The following is a 17,652-nucleotide window of genomic DNA, read 5'->3' on the forward strand; positions in this document are numbered from 1 at the left end:
TCTTTTTTTAATATAATGTATCAATTTTATTGATAGATATTAATAAGGCACACACTTCATCCAAAGTGTACAATCAATGCTATTTGGTATAATCACATAGTTGTGCAGTCATTATTAGAGCATTTCACTTCAATCATTATTAAAGCATTTTCATTATTTCAATAATAATAAACAAAAAGAAAAGACCAAGAAATTCTTCACCTCTCAATCTCTCTGTTTCCCCTGCTGTACTTAGCTGCTATTTCTGGCATTCTTGTACCATTATTTATTTACTAAGCAGTTTTATTGAGATATATTCACATACCATACAATCTGTCTAAAGTGTATAATCAATGGCTTTTACTACAATCCACAACACAACATACTCTTAAACAACCAGTGCATCAAAGACGAAATCACAAGGGAAATTAGGAAATATCTTGAGGCAAATGAAAATGAAAACACAACATAGCAAAATTTATGGGATGCAAGAACAGCAGTGCTGAGAAGGAAATTTATAGCTCTAAATGCTTACATTAAAAAAGCAAAGAGGGACGTGGCTGTGGCTCAATCAGAGGAGCTCCCATCTACCATATGGGAGGCCCTCAGTTTGCATCCTGGGGCCTCCTTGTGAAGGTAGGCTGGCCTGCACGCAGTGGAATGCCACCCAGTCTGCAGATGCCATGGAGAGCCAACTCAGTAAGGTGACGCAACAACAAAAAAAGGGAGACAAGCAAGAACACAGAAGAGCCTGCAGCGAATGGACACAGAGAGCAGACAGCAAGTAAGCCACAAGGGGGAGGGGAAAGAACGTACAGCAAATGGACACAGAGCAGACAGCTCTCAAAAAGCTCCAAGGGAGGGGAAAGAAAAAAAAGAAAAGAAAAGAGATCTTAAGTCAGTGATCTTACCTCATACCTGGAGGATCTAGGAAAGAAGAGCAAACCAAAACCAAAGTGAGCAGATTCCGAAAAGAAAGGTAGGGAGGGAAGAAATAACAAAGATTAGAGCAGAGATCAATGCAATAGAGAATAAAATGATTATAAGAGGACACTATGAACAACTGCATGTCAACAAATTAGATAACCTAGATGAAATGGGCAAATTTCTAGAAACACACAAACTACCTACACTGAGTCAAGAAGAAATCTAAGGGAAACGGACTTGGCCCAGTGGTTAGGGCGTCCGTCTACCACATGGGAGGTCCGCGGTTCAAACCCCAGGCCTCCTTGACCCGTGTGGAGCTGGCCCATGCGCAGTGCTGATGCGCGCAAGGAGTGCCCCCCCACGCAGGGGTGTCCCCCGCATAGGGGAGCCCCACGCGCAAGGAGTGCACCTGTAAGGAGAGCCACCCAGAGCGAAAGAAAGTGCAGCCTGCCCAGGAATGGCGCCGCCCACACTTCCCTGTGCCGCTGATGACAACAGAAGCGGACAAAGAAATAAGACGCAGCAAATAGACACAGAGAACAGACAACCAGGGTGGGGTGGGGGAATTAAATAAATAAATAAATCTTTAAAAAAAAAAAAGAAGAAAAAGAAGAAATCTAAGATCTCAACAGACCAATAACTAGTAAAAAGATTGAATCAGTAATCAAAAACCTCCAACAAAGAAAAGTCCAGACCAGATGGCTTCACAGGTGAATTTTACCAAACATTCCAAGAAGAGTTAGCACCATCCCTGTTCAAACTCTTCCAGAAAATTGAAGAGGAGAGAATGCTCCCTAACTCATTCTCTGAAGCCTAAAACCAAAGCCAAATAAAGATACCACAAGAAAAGAAAATCACAGGCCAATATACAATGTTAATATAAATGAGAAAATCATCAACAAAATACTTGCAAACCAAATCCAAATTATACACCATGATAAAGTTACAGGAGGTATGCAAGCTCTTTATTTTTTGCATGATTGTTCTGTAAACCTATAACTACTTTAATTAAATAAAGTGGATATTAATCCATAATTTAACTACCTGGTGCTAAGCCCTATATATATTTTGATTTACTCTTAATTTTTTCCTATACATGCAAAAATAGAAAATATATACATTTGAGAGACATATACTTATCAAACTTAGCCTCTTGCCAGTCATAGTGTTACACATCTTTAAAGATTCTTCAAACGTGCCGCATTTCTTTTTTTTTTTTTTATCTTTATTTAGCACCATTTTTCTTGACTTCTCTTTTTGGGATATGTTGCCATTTTTATGTAACCATGCCTAATTGGAAGAAGTTAGTTGATTTCAATTTCTCATTATTGTACCTAATGCTGCAATAAGTATACTTGCTCAGGAATCTGTGATTATGTCCTTAGGATATCTTCTGAGAGCCAGAATTACCGTTTGACCATGAGCACCTTTCAGGCTCCTTAGGCACACAGCCAAGACCCTTTCCTGAAGCTTAGTCAGACTTGAACACTCGCCAGTGCTTAATTCATTTCTCAGATAACATATTCTGCTAAACATTTTCCTGATCAAAATAAGTATTCGAGAAACAAAGTCTCAGAACCTCTGGTTTTCTAGGTGGCAAAATCCAATTCACAAACAGATATGTTAAATTCTTCTCTGGAAGAACTTCAAAGCAAGATAGAAACCTGTCGTAACTCCAGTGAAGATAAAAAAGTAAGTGGTCGGTAGATACCAAACTGTGAATAGCAATGATGGGTTCTGCTAGAATCATGAAATTGAGATTTGACTTGCATCTGTATTCAGAGGGTCTCCAGCACCAAGGACCTTCTGAGCCTTCCTTCTTAGCCTCTCTTTTATTCCCTGGAATTAAGGCATAGAAGAGAAATCAGCTATACCCCTCACTGCCCTCCAAGCCAAGCAAGCATGTAGAATACATTGAGTATGGAGCCTTGAGTTTGGCTTTATCTGACCTTGCTTCTCCTGTCACAATTTCACTACTAAGCACCCTCACCAGCCTTGGGCCAAATGTTTCCTACTGAAAGAACAAATATAGATTGTTAGAGCTGGAAGAGATCCTAGGGAACATTTTATGTCCCCATCTTGCAGATGGAGAGACTGAGTCCACCTAGGTTAAATCATTTGCCCACAGACCAGGAATAGAACTCCCAATGCCCATTTCGGTGCTGGCCCTGCTACCCCAGTACAGCTGCCTGAGACAGCCAGGTGACATTCCCCTCTCACCCCAGTGCTCTCCCTGCAAGTGAGGGGCTCTCTTCAAGCAAGAGGCATGCTCACTAGACCAGCCGTTTTCCTGCGGTGCAGGTGCAATCAGCTGCAACTTGAAACCCAGACACGGTCAGGTTCACGGGGCTTCTCCATGAGGGCTGCATCACTGTGGCTTTTCTCCTCTGTGTTCTCATTAGATAGTGACCACAGAGGATGTCCTTGGCTTTGTTCGAACTTGGATCGAAAAACTGAGAGAGAGGATTCAATACCTCAACTGTAGCCTGGACACGATGTCGGTGATTCAAGTGGTCTTTACTATAAACAACGGGAGGGGGTGGAAGGAAAAGGAGAGGATGAGCTGTTGAGTCTGGCCTACCAGGAGACTCGCAGAGCCTGGCAGAGCCTAAGGGAGGAGGGGCCCTGCTGGACATCAGGCAAAAGTATGGAAAGAGCACAGGCTGTCAGTCCTAGCTCCACCTCCCAGATGGGCCACTTCCCTGCACGGGGCCCTGAGGAGGTCCCTCACCTCCCAGCACCCCTTCCTCGTCTCCATCAGGGCCCTCACCTCACTCCACCCACCCTGCTCCCAGGCCAGCCCCACTTTCGGCCTCTTCCTTCCCACAGCACCCATGAGCAGCACCCTCTTCTCCCTACCTCCCCCACCCCACCAGCACCTCATCCAAGGCCCCGTGTCTTCCCCACGAGGCTGCCCTTGTCCTCTCACATCCCCCCATAGTCATTCCCACACTGTGGCCAGAGGGAAGACCAGAAAAGGCTGCTCTGACTGTGTCCCTCCCCTAGCCTCAGGCTAAAGCTTGAACCCCTTAACTGTACACACCCAGCCTCAGAGTTTTGCTCTCCACAGCCCCTCCCCCACCCCCATCCCTACACACAATTTTGCCTAAATGACACTTTCTCTAAGCCTTCTCGCATGCAGTGGTCTGGGTTAAGGTCTCTTGGTCCCGGGGACACCCCTACACCCCCCATGACCACACAGACCATGCTGTAAATTCTCCATTTCACGGGCTGTCTGTCTATCCTGAGACTGAACACCAGGAGGCAGAGCCCTCGTTGCCTCACACCACGCCCAGCCGCTCACATCTGCCTTTGTACACAGGAGGTGTTCGGTCTCCCAGGGGCGGGCCACAGAGCCAATGGTGTACCCAAGTGGATGCTCCCCAAGTTCTGCACCAACCACCCTGCAACCCTGACCTCTCACAGTCAGGGTTGAGCCAGCCCTTCCATGGGGAGTCTCTTCCCACCATGCAACTAGCACTAAGCCTCCATGCACTCAGTGCTGCTCCAGACAAGACGGGAGACTCCAGGAGTCCAACCTGGGTACCCCCGAGGGGCTTACAGTCCATCGCTGAAAGGGAACAAAAATAAAATAGGGAACAGGGCAAATAAGCACTATGTGTGGGCTACCAATTCAACCCTTTCTCTGGGCACATATCTGGGAGACGCTGGAGCAGATCCTTCGTAGCACTGACCATAGTTCTGACAAAATGTTTCTTTATGTAAGTGTGTTAAATGTCTGTCTCCCCTGACTAGACCATCAGCTCTGTCAGGAAAAGGGTCATCTGTGACCCCTGCACCACTCTGTCCCTAGAACCCAGGACAGACCCTTGCAGAGAGGAGATGCTAGGAAAGAGACATTCAGGAACCATTTTTGAAGGCATTCACATGTGCATTAAAGAGAAAGAGGGAGGAGGGAAGGAGGAAGGATATAGGAAGGGAGGGAAGGAAGGAAGGGAGGAAGGAGGGAAGAGCGGAAGGGGGAAGGGAGAAGGGAGAAGGGACGGAAGGAGGGAAGGAAGGAAGGACAATCCTCTAAGGATGGTATGACCACAACCATTTTCTAGAAGAGAAAACAGAGGCACCAAGAGGACTGGGCCTTGCCTCCAGCTGCAGCACTTACACATGTTGGGGCTGGATGTAAACCCCAGCCTGCCTGCCTCCCCAGCAACTGGGACGATTCCCACATGTTCAGCTTCTCCTCTGTGCCCCACAGGACAACATTATGGCCGTCCTAGAGGTGGAGAGTGATATCATGGTGTCCTCAGAAGTCCCTGAAGAAGAGGCCAAGTTGGACCTAGTCACCCCTGAATCCTTCGCCCAGCCGAGCCGCATGGGAAAGCCCTTGATTGAAGACCCAGCCGTGGAGGTGGTGAAGAAGATCCTGCAGTGAGTGGCCCTGGGGCACACAGAGGCTTTGCCACTGCAGCCCCCAACCCTGAGCCTGCAAGGGTGGCTTTGGGGTCCCATAGACTTGTGGTCCCAGGTAAGCCCTGCTTATAGACAGAGACCTCATGCAAGCTCCTCTCTCAGCTCCTCATTTTCCTTATCTGAAATGGGTTATGATCAGACCAACTCATGGGGTGCTGAGAACTAATGAGATGGGGCCCATTGCCTGACCTGAGCTGTCCTCGTGGTCAGTGCAGCAAAGCTCACATCCGTTCCTTTGATTTCAGACTTCCTAACACAAAACACTCACCTCAGCATTATGACAAAGATTGGTCTCAGACAGGTAAAGTTGAACAGACTGGTAGATCTTGGGGCAGCCAGCAGTGGGGGAGCAGGCACTGTGTGCAGCCTACCTTCACTTCCTGTCTTCCGCTCTCATCCTGGGTGCTCATCACCCCAAGGCTTGAAGCGACCTAGGCGCCGGACAGAAAACTCCTTGAAGGCCTTGTCCAGCGCCACCTCAGCTGGGAGGTAGGTGCACTGGGTGTGACGGGCCCCTTCTCCTGGCCAAATCCACACTGAGGTCTCCCCTTCCTAGACCCCCACCCTGGCCCCCATAAACAGAAGCCAGAGAAGTCCCCATGTCTTCCCCAGGCTTTGTCCTCTGAATGCATCATCTGTGCTCAGTTCTGAGACTCCAGCACTGGCTTTTGTTTGATTGACCACATTCTTTTTTTTTTTTTTTTTAATTTTTTTATTCATTTTGTAAAAATATTACATTCAAAAAATATGAGGTCCCATTCAACCCCACCACCCCCACCCCACCACTCGCCCCAAGCAACACTCTACTCTCTCCCATTATCATGACATATCCATCGCATTTGGTAAGTATATCTCTGGGCATCGCTACACCTCATGGTCAGTGGTCCACATCATAGCACATACTCACCCATGTTCTATCCAGTGGGCCCTGGGAGGATCTACAATGTCCAGTAATTGTCCCTGAAGCACCACCCAGGACAACTCCAAGTCCCGAAAACGCCTCCGCATCTCATCTCTTCCTCCCATTCCCCGCATCCATCAGCCACCATGGCCACTTTTCCCACACCAATGCCACATTTTCTCTGTGGACCTTGGATTGGTTATGTCCATTGCACGTCTGTGTTGAGAGGAGGCTTAGATTCCACATGGATGCTGGATGCAATCCTCCTGCTTTCAGTTGTAGGCACTCTAGGCTCCATGGTGTGGTGGTTGACATTCTTCTACTCCATGTTAGCTGAGTGGGGTAAGTCCAATAAATCAGAGTGTAGGAACTGAAGTCTGTTGAGGCTCAGGGCCTGGCTATCCTATTGTCAGTCCAGAGATTCAAATCCCCTAGATATATCTTAAACCCCAGCACCAACTACAATTCCAGTAAAGTAGCATGAAAGCCTTGTGAAAAGAGATCCCATCTGTGTCCAGCTCCATCACGCAGAAACACCAGCTCCAAAGAAGGGCCAACTGACATGGCAGTGAACCCCATCTGCCATGACCATAGAACCTGTGGGTCTCTTTAGCCCTCAAAAGAACCAATACCTGGGGTTGTATCTACTTTATCTGTCTCTGAGATTCTGCTCAGGTGTGCATAAGGGCAATCCTTCTGACATCCTCCAGACTCTTTTTTAGAGACTCATAGCCATATAAACTCATTTGTCCTTTCCATTTCCCCCTTAATTTAGGTCAAACAGCATTTTTAACTCCTGTTATTATATGTAGACAGGGATATCCTGCTGGTCTGCGTTGAACCTTTAATTCAAGGTCATTTTCTAGTTGCATCATCAGTTGGTACTTGGTAGTGATCCCTCGGTGCCAGGAAGGCTCATCCCCGGGTGTCATGTCCCATGCTGGGGGGAAGGCATTGCATTTACACGCTGAGTTTGGCTTTGAGACTGGCCACATTTGAGTAACATGAAGGCTGTCAGGAGGAAACTCCTAGGCACAGTGCTGCTCTAGGCCTTGTTCTTATTTCAGGCATATAGGCTCACAAGCATAGTCATTAGTATCAGGGGCTCACTGTTGGACCCTCATTCCTTCCTGGTCCTTACCATTGCACCTGGGGGACTGCCGCTGCTCCCCTAGGGACCATGACAGAGCACCCCTGGCCAGGAACCCAGTACCCCCCCAACTGTTGTTTTTAATTGTTTCCACTATGAGTATATCCAAACATTTCCATGCACCCTGGACACATGCCCAGTATAACTCCCTGTCAACCATATGTCCCCTGTCAATAACATCCCATACCAGTATTCCTCCACTGCCATTGTTGGACCACTCTGTGATCCAAAACTTTCTGAAAAGTGAAGCCCAATATAATGTCAGGTTCCCTTACTAGTAAAATGGAATATAGCGATGGGTTTAAAGGTTAGATATAGAATACATATTGATTTGGAAAAATTCTACATCTTATCTTTTTCTTTTCTTTTTTCCTAATTATTGAGCTTCTCTTCACAAGAGCCCTAGATTACTGTAATTCATATATACAATATACAGTACTCCCACACATCCACCACAAAACCTCTTCCCTTCCACAGTGATATTCTTATAACTTATTCATATCATATTTACTTAAACTGATGTACAGACTCTGAGACAATAGCTTTCAAACAAGGTAACATCTGTGCTTACATTGTGGTCCATACTTTAGGATATACAGTTTTCTAAATTTTTAGTTATCCTCTGTTTTACATTATGGTTTACATTAATAGTCTGTCATCCCTTATATGTTTATGGTGTGATATTACATGTTTTATATCCATCCTTGTGTACTCTCACGAAACTCCTCTCTTACCCCCACATTTACCTTGGTTCCATCCATTCACCATCCATTTTCCCCTCCCCTTGGGGCCCACAGTGACAGCCAACCTCCATTTCCCGAGAAGCCACGTCCAGAGATACTTGCAACAGTGTTCAGGGCCTGACATGCTCAACTGCCCTAATGCCCTGGGAGCCACCCTTTCTCTTGAGAGATACAGTTCCCTCTATTTGATGGCATTAGTCCTCCCCAGGATGTGGGTCCACCCCCACTCTCACTACTTGGGTCTCTACCCAATGGTACAACCCACCCTGGCAAAATGAGCATTCAGACATTCCCCAAGAGTCCATCCCGCATCAGACCATCCCCTCCGAGCATCCTAAACAGGTAACCCTCCTAATTATATTTTGATACGGTTTTCTCAGCATTTTACTCTCAACCAACACCTGACACTCTACTATGTTCGTATGTTGCCCCTCCCTCCCCCCAATTTTTGGGCAATATTACCCATCTGCCCACCCCCAGCCCCCCTCAAACCCACAGAGCCCCACCCAAAGGCAACCCCTTGCCCCCATTTTATCTCTTCTTTGTGCTCATACTTACCGCCAGCTCATCATAGATTCCACCCCTGCAGATGTCGGCTCACATCCTTCCTCCACCCTCCGATTTCCTGTAAGCCCATCTTCCATTCTCTAGCTCTCTGAGGCAGCTTGCTTATTTCATATCATTGAGGTCATGTAGTATTTGTCCTTCAATGCCTGGGTTGCTTCACTCAACATAAGGTTCTCAAGATTCATCCATGTTATCACGTGTGTTTGTAGTGTATTTGTTCTTCCAGCCGAGGAGTATTCCATTGTATGTATATACCACATTTTATTGATCCGCTCATCTGTTGATGGGCATTTGGGTTGATTCCAACTTTTGGCAAAAGTGAACAATGCTGCTATGAACATTGGTGTACATATATCGGTTTGTGTCCTTGTTTTCAGTTCTGCTGGGTATATACCCAGCAGTGGTATTGCTGAGTCATATGGCAAATCTATGGTTAGTTTTTTGAGAAACCGCCAAACTGTCCTCCAGAATGGTTGGATCCTTCTGCATTCCCACCAGCAGTGGATGAGTGTTCCCCTTTCTTCACATCCTCTCCAGCATTTGTATTCTTCTGTTTTATTCATAGCTGCCAATCTTATGGGAGTAAGATGGTATCTCATTGTAGTTTTGATTTGCATTTCCCTGATAGCTAGAGATTTGGAGCATTTTTTCATGTGCTTTTTAGCCATTTATATTTCTTCTATGGAGAAGTGTCTGTTTAAATCTTTTTCCCATTTTTTAAATGGGTTATCTTTTTATTTTCAAGATACATGAGTTCTTTATATATGCAAGTTATAAGTCTCTTATCAGATATATGGTTGCCAAATATTTTCTCCCATTGTGTGGGTTCCCTTTTTACTTTCTTGACAAACTCCTTTGAGGTGCAGAAGGCTTTAATTTTGAGGAAGTCCCATTTATCTATTAGTTCTTTTGCTGCTTGTGCTTTTGGTGTGATATTCATGAAGCCATTTCCTATTACAAGGTGGTTTGACCACATTCTTGCTGAGCAACACATTTCATGCAGGGCTCCTGCCTTGAGAACATGTCTGGGAGTTTAGTGCTTCTTGGTGGTGATGGCTGGTGGATCCAGGCTCCTGCCACGTCCCCACATGCCACCATGGAGCCACAAGCAGCTCTTTTCCTTGGGAGACAGGAGGAGCCACTGAAGGACCCTGTGCTTCGGCTTCTGGCTGTCCTCTGCCCACCCAGCCCATCAGGGTTATTAGACTTAGGGCCAGGCAGGTAGAGATTCTAGAAGGTAGGAAGAGGAGCCCCATAACTGAACTGACATGGGGCTTCTACAAACCATGGCTGACATGACTTAACACAAAGTTTTGTGGAAATGGAAGTAAGAGAAATTCCTGCTTGGCTTTTCCCTCCAGAAGGTCTCTGTGAACACACCTGCTGTCTGCAATTAGAAAATGAAATCCATGCTGCTGGGCTTCTCCCCAGGCAGTATTTAGGATATACACAAAAAATTAGCCATTGCTTATCTGAAACTCACACCTAATTGGACAGTCTGTATGTATTTTTCGTTGCTAAGTCTGGCCACATTAGATGTCACCCAATTTGTTTTTCTTTGCAAGTTTCTGGGTGCTGAGCTCCTCTGCCCCTCTGCCACCCAGTGGCCTCCATTGTTGCCGCCTTTCTCCACCCCTCCTCCCCTTCCAGCCCCCGCCGTCCTTCCCGCCAGTCCCGCCCATATTGCCAACCCACAATCTGCCCTCTTCCCCAGTAACTGCTTACCTCAGGTCTATCCATCAGCTTCAGCCTGTCCACAGCCGCCCCTTAGCCAACCCTCCCTTCATCACGCCCCTCCCTCTACCCAACCCTATATAGCTAAGTGTACTTCCGTAATAAAGCAGACCTGTTCTTGCGCTCAAGCGGTCTCCGTGGTTTTTCCCCAACCGCGCGTCCCCCACACCTGGAGAACCGGTGCTCCCTCTTGGGGCACCCCCCGCCGGCTGATCGGCAGGAGCAAGCCCCCCCGACTCTTGGGCCTGAGCGAGGTCGAAATCCTCACGCTCAGCTACACTCCATGGGGTTTATGGAAAAGGGCTTTGTCTTTACCCATGAGGATGTCTTCAGGGGAGGAGAGTAGGGGGGTATCTGGGCTCCCTTCAGTCATACCTGCCACTGTAGATGAAATGGCAAGGGACAAGAGGGGAAATTTAGGCAAATAAATTTTTTAACTTCTCCGGTGAAAATGCAAATTAAGATTTATCTGACAGCAATAAACCTTTCTAGTAAATAAGACCAACAAAGCAAGTGCTTGGTCCCCCCAAGATGAGAGTCAGGCTGTCCCCTGGGTAGACCCATCCCCTTGGGGTCTGTCCTAAGTCCCCAGTGCACTGACCTGCCTTTGTCCCACAGCATCACCAGATACACCAAGCCCAACCGGATGGACAGGAAGTACCAGGTGCTCGGGGAGAAGCCTCCTCCTCCAGCTGAGTGAGTACCTGGGGCCCTATCCTTGAAGTCCCTTTGAACCTGTTGTTTCAGCCAAGAGGTGGCTAAGCCTGACTCCGCTGCAGAGAAATAAGACAGGGCCGGTGCAGAAGCAGAGGGGGGCAGCGGGGGCAGTTAAGGGTCACAGTCAGTTTGCCTCGGGCCAATTCACCCAAATTGGTTGTGTGACATGTTCACCAAAATCGCCCATTTTCCACGCTATGCATTTCATAGGTGGTAACAGGGCAGTACATCCCTTGGAGGTTTGTTTTATATAAATTTTTCAATGTTTTTCCCCATTTCTATTTTCCTTTATTTAAATTTTGGTGATTTAAAAAAAATCTGGTTCACTTAGTTAAGTTTCATTTCAAGCAAACAAGCAAACTTTCAAGTACAGAAATTAAAAACAATCAGAGAAAGTCAAGGCTGACAAAGAAAGCCCCTACCCCTTCTAAATAGGAAGCCCACTGTCAGAGAGTCCTTTTCCCATCAGCCCTTTTACCCCGTGGGTCTGTTGGGTTTTGTGAACCACACAGAGAAGTATGGCTGCTACATCCAGGCGGCCCAGAAGTGCGCACGTGTCCCTGCCAGTCAGGTACAAGCCAGCGTCTAGACTCGGTTTCATCCCACATACCAAAGATCTCCCTGTGCCATCAAAGCCTTGACTAGGGATATGTTTTATTGTTCATTGTCATTTTATTATATATGTGTAGATCTGTGTAGCCACCATCACAAGGTGCAAAACTACCCCATCACCCAGAGATCTCCCTTGCACTTCCTCTAGGGCCACACCTACCCCTCACCATCCCTAACCCTGGACAGCCACTAATCTGTGCTACATCCCTATAATTTTGTCATTTTGAGAATGTTACATAAATGGACTTACACAATATGTGCCTTTTGAGATTGATTCCTCACCCAGCATATTGCCCTTGAGATCTATCCAAGTTGTGTGTATCAATAGTTTCTTCCTTTTTATTGATGAGCAGTATTCCATGGTATGAACCTATCACAGTTTGTTTGCTGACTTTTTAAAAATCAGAGGCTAAACCAAAAAAATTAAGCATTTATTAAATTTACAAATACAGAAAGATTTTCTGGCATAGCACAGTGGTTAACTGCTCAGAAAATAGAATCAAACCAGTTGGGTTTGTATTCCCATATTGCGACGGCCGGTAAGTGACCTCTCCCCAAGCCTCAGCCTCCCCCTCTGCACAGTGGATAAAAGCCTCCCCTGAGAGCCCTGAAGAGGATGCCGCACATTCCTCCGGCTCATGCTGGGCTCCCTGCAGTAACACGGGATCGCCACACTGAGCAGCACTGGGCAAAATGGCAAAACAGAAGATGGAAAGTTAGGCAAATAAATTTTGAAATTTCTCTGGGTTAAAAATGGGTCAATAACTAGCCAAAAAAAAAAGAAAAGAAAACATTTCTAGTAAATAAGACCAACAAAGGATCAGGGCCTTTTCAAATTGGGACCTAGCAAATTGCTGAGGAAATTGTGAGGACACAGTAAGGCAAGGGGGGAGGGAGGGTTTGAGATCACGCCCAAAGGAGGAAATGCAATTAGGAAGGAACTCACGGGGATACACTCAGCCTTATTAGGATACGAAGAAATGAAAGGTGAACACATCCATTCCATGCTTGTCCTGAGAATAGCCTGGACATGAGTGGATTTTAGTGGAAACTCCTAGCTTGGGTGGTGGGGGAGGGTGGAGGGGGTCTCTACCACTTACTCTGGGTGGGAGGTCAACAGTGCACTATCTTTCCAGAAAGCAGTATGGCAAGGTATAGTAAAAGCCACAAAGATCATGCCCTTGGTGCAACTTTTTAGGTCTCTCTCCCAAGGAAATAATCCCACCAAGAAGAAAAAACTTCCTGCACAAAGATAATCCATGCGATGCTTTTTATGCTAGTTAAATGTAGGAATAAAAGTTAAAGGTCCCAAAATATGGGATTGTTTCAGTAAACTATGGTGACTACATACGTGACCATGTTACACGGCCTTTTAAAATTGTGTCATAACACAGCAGAAATCAGATAGTTTAATAAACAAGCCAAACAGAATGTTCAATGCACAATATCCTAATTAGGGCCAATTTTTAAAAGCCTGAAATAATAGCAGAAGAAAATACATAAAATGTCAACCATGGAAAGCGGACTTGGCCCAGTGGATAGGGTATCCGTCTATCACATGGGAGGTCCGCGGTTCAAACCCCAGGCTTCCTGACCTGTGTGATGAACGGGCCCACACAGAGTGCTGATGCGCACAACGAGTGCTGTGCCACATAGGGGTGCCCCCCGTGTAGGGAAGCCCCATGCACAAGGACTGCACCCCGCAAGGAGAGCCACCCCGCACAAAACCAAGAATGACACCACACACACAGAAAGCTGACACAACAAGATGACACAACAAAAAGAAACACAGATTCCTGTGCCACTGACAACAACAGAAGCGGACAAAAAGAAGAACACGCAGTAAATGGACACAGAGAACAGAAAACTGGGGTGGGGGGTAGGGGAAGGGGAGAAAAATAAATCTTTTTTTCTCTTTTTTTAAAAATTTTATTTATTCATTTTTTTTTAAATATTACATTCAAAAAATATGAGGTCCCCATTCACCCCCACCGCCCCCACCCCATCACTCCCCCCACAGTAACACTCTCCCCCATCATCATGACACATCCATTGCATCTGGTGAGTACATCTCTGGGCATCACTGCACCCCATGTCCTGTGGTCCACACCATAGCCCACACTCTCCCACATTCCATCCAGTGGGCCATGGGAGGACATACAATGTCCAGCAATTGTCCCTGCAGCACCACTCAGGACAACTCCAAGTCCCAAAAATGCCTCCACATCTCATCTCTTCCATTCCCCGCACCCAGCAACCACCATGGCCACTTTTTCCACACCAATGCCACATTTTCTCGATTATTAACCACAATAGTTCATGAATAGAATATCATTAAGTCCACTCTAATCCTTACTGTATTCCTCCTTCCTGTGGACTTTGGCTTGGTTGTGTCCATTCCACATCTATGTCAAGAGGGGGCTTAGATTCCACATGGATACTGGATGCAATCCTCCTGCTTTCAGTTGTAGGCACTCTAGGCTCCATGGTGTGGTGGTTGACATTCTTCTACTCCATGTTAGCTGAGTGGGGTAAGTCCAATAAATCAGAGTGTAGGAACTGAAGTCTGTTGAGGCTCAGGGCCTGGCTATCCTATTGTTAGTCCAGAGATTCAAATCCCCTAGATATATCTTAAACCCCAGCACCAACTACAATTCCAGTAAAGTAGCATGAAAGCTTTGTGAAAAGAGATCACATCTGAGTCCAGCTCCATCACACAGAAACACCAGCTCCAAAGAAGGGCCAACTGACATGGCAGTGAACCCCATCTGCCATGACCATAGAACCTGTGGGTCTCTTTAGCCCTCAAAAGAACCAATACCTGGGGTTGTATCTACTTTATCTGTCTCTGAGATTCTGCTCAGGTGTGCATAAGGGCAATCCTTCTGACATCCTCCAGACTCTTTTTTAGAGACTCATAGCCATATAAACTCATTTGTCCTTTCCATTTCCCCCTTAATTTAGGTCAAACAGCATTTTTAACTCCTGTTATTATATGTAGACAGGGATATCCTGCTGGTCTGCGTTGAACCTTTAATTCAAGGTCATTTTCTAGTTGCATCATCAGTTGGTACTTGGTAGTGATCCCTCGGTGCCAGGAAGGCTCATCCCCGGGTGTCATGTCCCATGCTGGGGGGAAGGCATTGCATTTACACGCTGAGTTTGGCTTTGAGACTGGCCACATTTGAGTAACATGAAGGCTGTCAGGAGGAAACTCCTAGGCACAGTGCTGCTCTAGGCCTTGTTCTTATTTCAGGCATATAGGCTCACAAGCATAGTCATTAGTATCAGGGGCTCACTGTTGGACCCTCATTCCTTCCTGGTCCTTACCATTGCACCTGGGGGACTGCCGCTGCTCCCCTAGGGACCATGACAGAGCACCCCTGGCCAGGAACCCAGTACCCCCCCAACTGTTGTTTTTAATTGTTTCCACTATGAGTATATCCAAACATTTCCATGCACCCTGGACACATGCCCAGTATAACTCCCTGTCAACCATATGTCCCCTGTCAATAACATCCCATACCAGTATTCCTCCGCTGCCATTGTTGGACCACTCTGTGATCCAAAACTTCCTGAAAAGTGAAGCCCAATATAATGTCAGGTTCCCTTACTAGTAAAATGGAATATAGCGATGAGTTTAAAGGTTAGATATAGAATACATATTGATTTGGAAAAATTCTACATCCTATCTTTTTCTTTTCTTTTTTCCCTAATTATTGAGCTTCTCTTCACAAGAGCCTTAGATCACAGTAATTCATATATACAATATACAGTACTCCCACATATCCATTATAAAACCTTTTCCCTTCCACAGCGATAATCTTTTAACTTATATCATATTTACTGAAACTGATGTACAGATATTGAGACAATAGCTTTCAAACAAGGTAACATTTGTGTTTACATTGTGGTTTATACTTTAGGCTATATAGTTTTCTAAATTTTTTAGTTATCCTCTGTTTTACATTATGGTTTACATTATTAGTCTGTCATCCCCTATATGTTTTTAGTGTAATATTACATGTTTTATATCCATCCTTGTGTACTCTTGTGAAACACTTCTTTTGCCCTCACATTTACTTTGGTTACATCTATTCAATATCTATTTCCCCCTCCCCTTGGGGCCCAAGTGACAGTCAATCTTCATTTCTTGAGGAGACATGTTCAGAGATACTTGAAACAATGTTGAGGGCTTGACTTGCTCAGCTGCCCTATAAATAAATCTTTAAAAAAAAAAAAGTCAGCCTTGTCATCAATTGTAACAAAATACCACACTAATGAAAGATGTTGTTGATGGGGAAAAGTGGGGGGGGGGGGGGAGGAACATATGGGAATACCCTTATATTTTCAATGGAACATTTATTTTATCTAGTTTCTTTAAAAATAAAATTTAAAATTTAAAAAAAAGTTTTTTAAATGTCAACCACAATTTTCTCTAGGTAATTAGCTTTTCTTGATATTAGTATTCCTGCCTTGTGTTTCTACTTTTCTTTAATTATGATGAATGAATTTTAAAATGCAAGATGAAGTGACCTATATACATGTATTTTAGAGATCTGACCAGCAATGATGTGTGTGTACAGCAGTCACTTGCAGCACTTTATAATTAGAGATCATGAAAAATTAAGTGTTCTGGAGTACAAGCAGTTCTAGAGCATCTGTCCCTTACTTCACTCTGACCTTTGAAATGGCTGCCCTAACTGCGCTGGAATATCCACTGGGTCTGTACCAATTTGCTTAATGAAGCCCTGGTGCACTTGAGTCTGCCTAAAGAGCAGGATTCCTAAAAGGAAGGTGTTTGGACCTACATGAAGTAGTGTCCATTTGATTAATATTTATAAGAAAACTTTTTTTCTTCTTTCAACAAATACTGAGCTCTTGGAGGCTGCAGGTCATGACCATGACAAAGAAATAAGACATACAACAGTCTTTGTTCTTTGGACTTTGCAGTCTACTGGGAGAGGTGGAAATGAATCAGCATGTCACACAAATCAACCCCAAATCCACCTGTAGGGGGCAGGGAGGAGGGGACTGTGAGGCTGTGCTGAGCTTGGCTCCAAGAAAGAGCAGGAATGGAAGTGACCCAGAGGAATTGAGCAGTGTTTTCTGGAGAGGGGCTAGCAGTCCAAAGCCCCAGGGGCAGGACTGAATAATGACTGGGAGTGAATAGGCTGAAGTAAGGTCAAAATAGAGCAAAGAAGTTTGAAAGGGCCCAGACCCAGGCTGTGACTTAAAAGAAGCATTAAACTTGACAAATGTAAGGTAGGTTCACCCTTAGGAAGCAGATATACTGCCCACTCCAATTCTGGCTGGGCAGCTGAGTGCTCAGAAGGGACCTGTTGGTTCTGTCCATGGTGGGGCATCTAGACAAGGCTCCTCAGGGCTCCTCTCGTGTGTCTTGCAGGCATTTTAAAGGGATCATCCTGACCCTCCTCTGGGAGAGCAACGAGCAGCTGCTGACCATCACTGAGGTGAGGGTGGCCATGGGTGGGCCTCTGCCTGCCCTCCTGCCAGACGCTGCACACACTTTGCCAGCTACCTCTGCCTCCTAAGGTCCCCTAAGGGCAGGGGCAAAGGAGGAAAGGGGGCTCCCTGCCACCCCACCATCACAGCTACCAGCTTTTACCTCATGGGGTGTTTTTTTCCATCCTAGAAACTAAACCTCATTCATTTAGCATTCATTCACTTGTTCATTTATTCAGTTGCCACACATCTCTTGGACATAGACTGTATGTCAGATACCGGGTGTCCTAAGAGGAACAAGACAAGTCCCAAGTAGGGTGCAGCAAGGCACAGAAGAGAGATGGGCTATGGGAGCAGTCCCCTGGGGGGCCCTTGGAGGAGCTGCCCAGCACCCCATTCCAGCCCCCCCGACACAGGGTATTTGT

General features: G+C 45.8%; 1 protein-coding gene across 1 annotated transcript in view; it reads left to right on the forward strand.

Annotated features, from left to right (window-relative positions):
• Nucleotides 1–17,652, forward strand: part of LOC101414066 (coiled-coil domain-containing protein 180-like) — an 85,782-nt gene that overhangs the window by 57,382 nt on the left and 10,748 nt on the right. Inside the window, 7 exon segments of the mRNA XM_058302126.2 lie at nucleotides 2,500–2,598; nucleotides 3,309–3,407; nucleotides 5,123–5,295; nucleotides 5,583–5,663; nucleotides 5,665–5,826; nucleotides 11,051–11,128; nucleotides 17,169–17,235. Of these exon segments, the coding sequence (XP_058158109.1) occupies nucleotides 2,500–2,598; nucleotides 3,309–3,407; nucleotides 5,123–5,295; nucleotides 5,583–5,663; nucleotides 5,665–5,826; nucleotides 11,051–11,128; nucleotides 17,169–17,235 (759 nt within the window).

This window comes from Dasypus novemcinctus, chromosome 8, assembly GCF_030445035.2.
Source record: "Dasypus novemcinctus isolate mDasNov1 chromosome 8, mDasNov1.1.hap2, whole genome shotgun sequence".
Taxonomy (NCBI): Eukaryota; Metazoa; Chordata; class Mammalia; order Cingulata; family Dasypodidae; genus Dasypus; species Dasypus novemcinctus.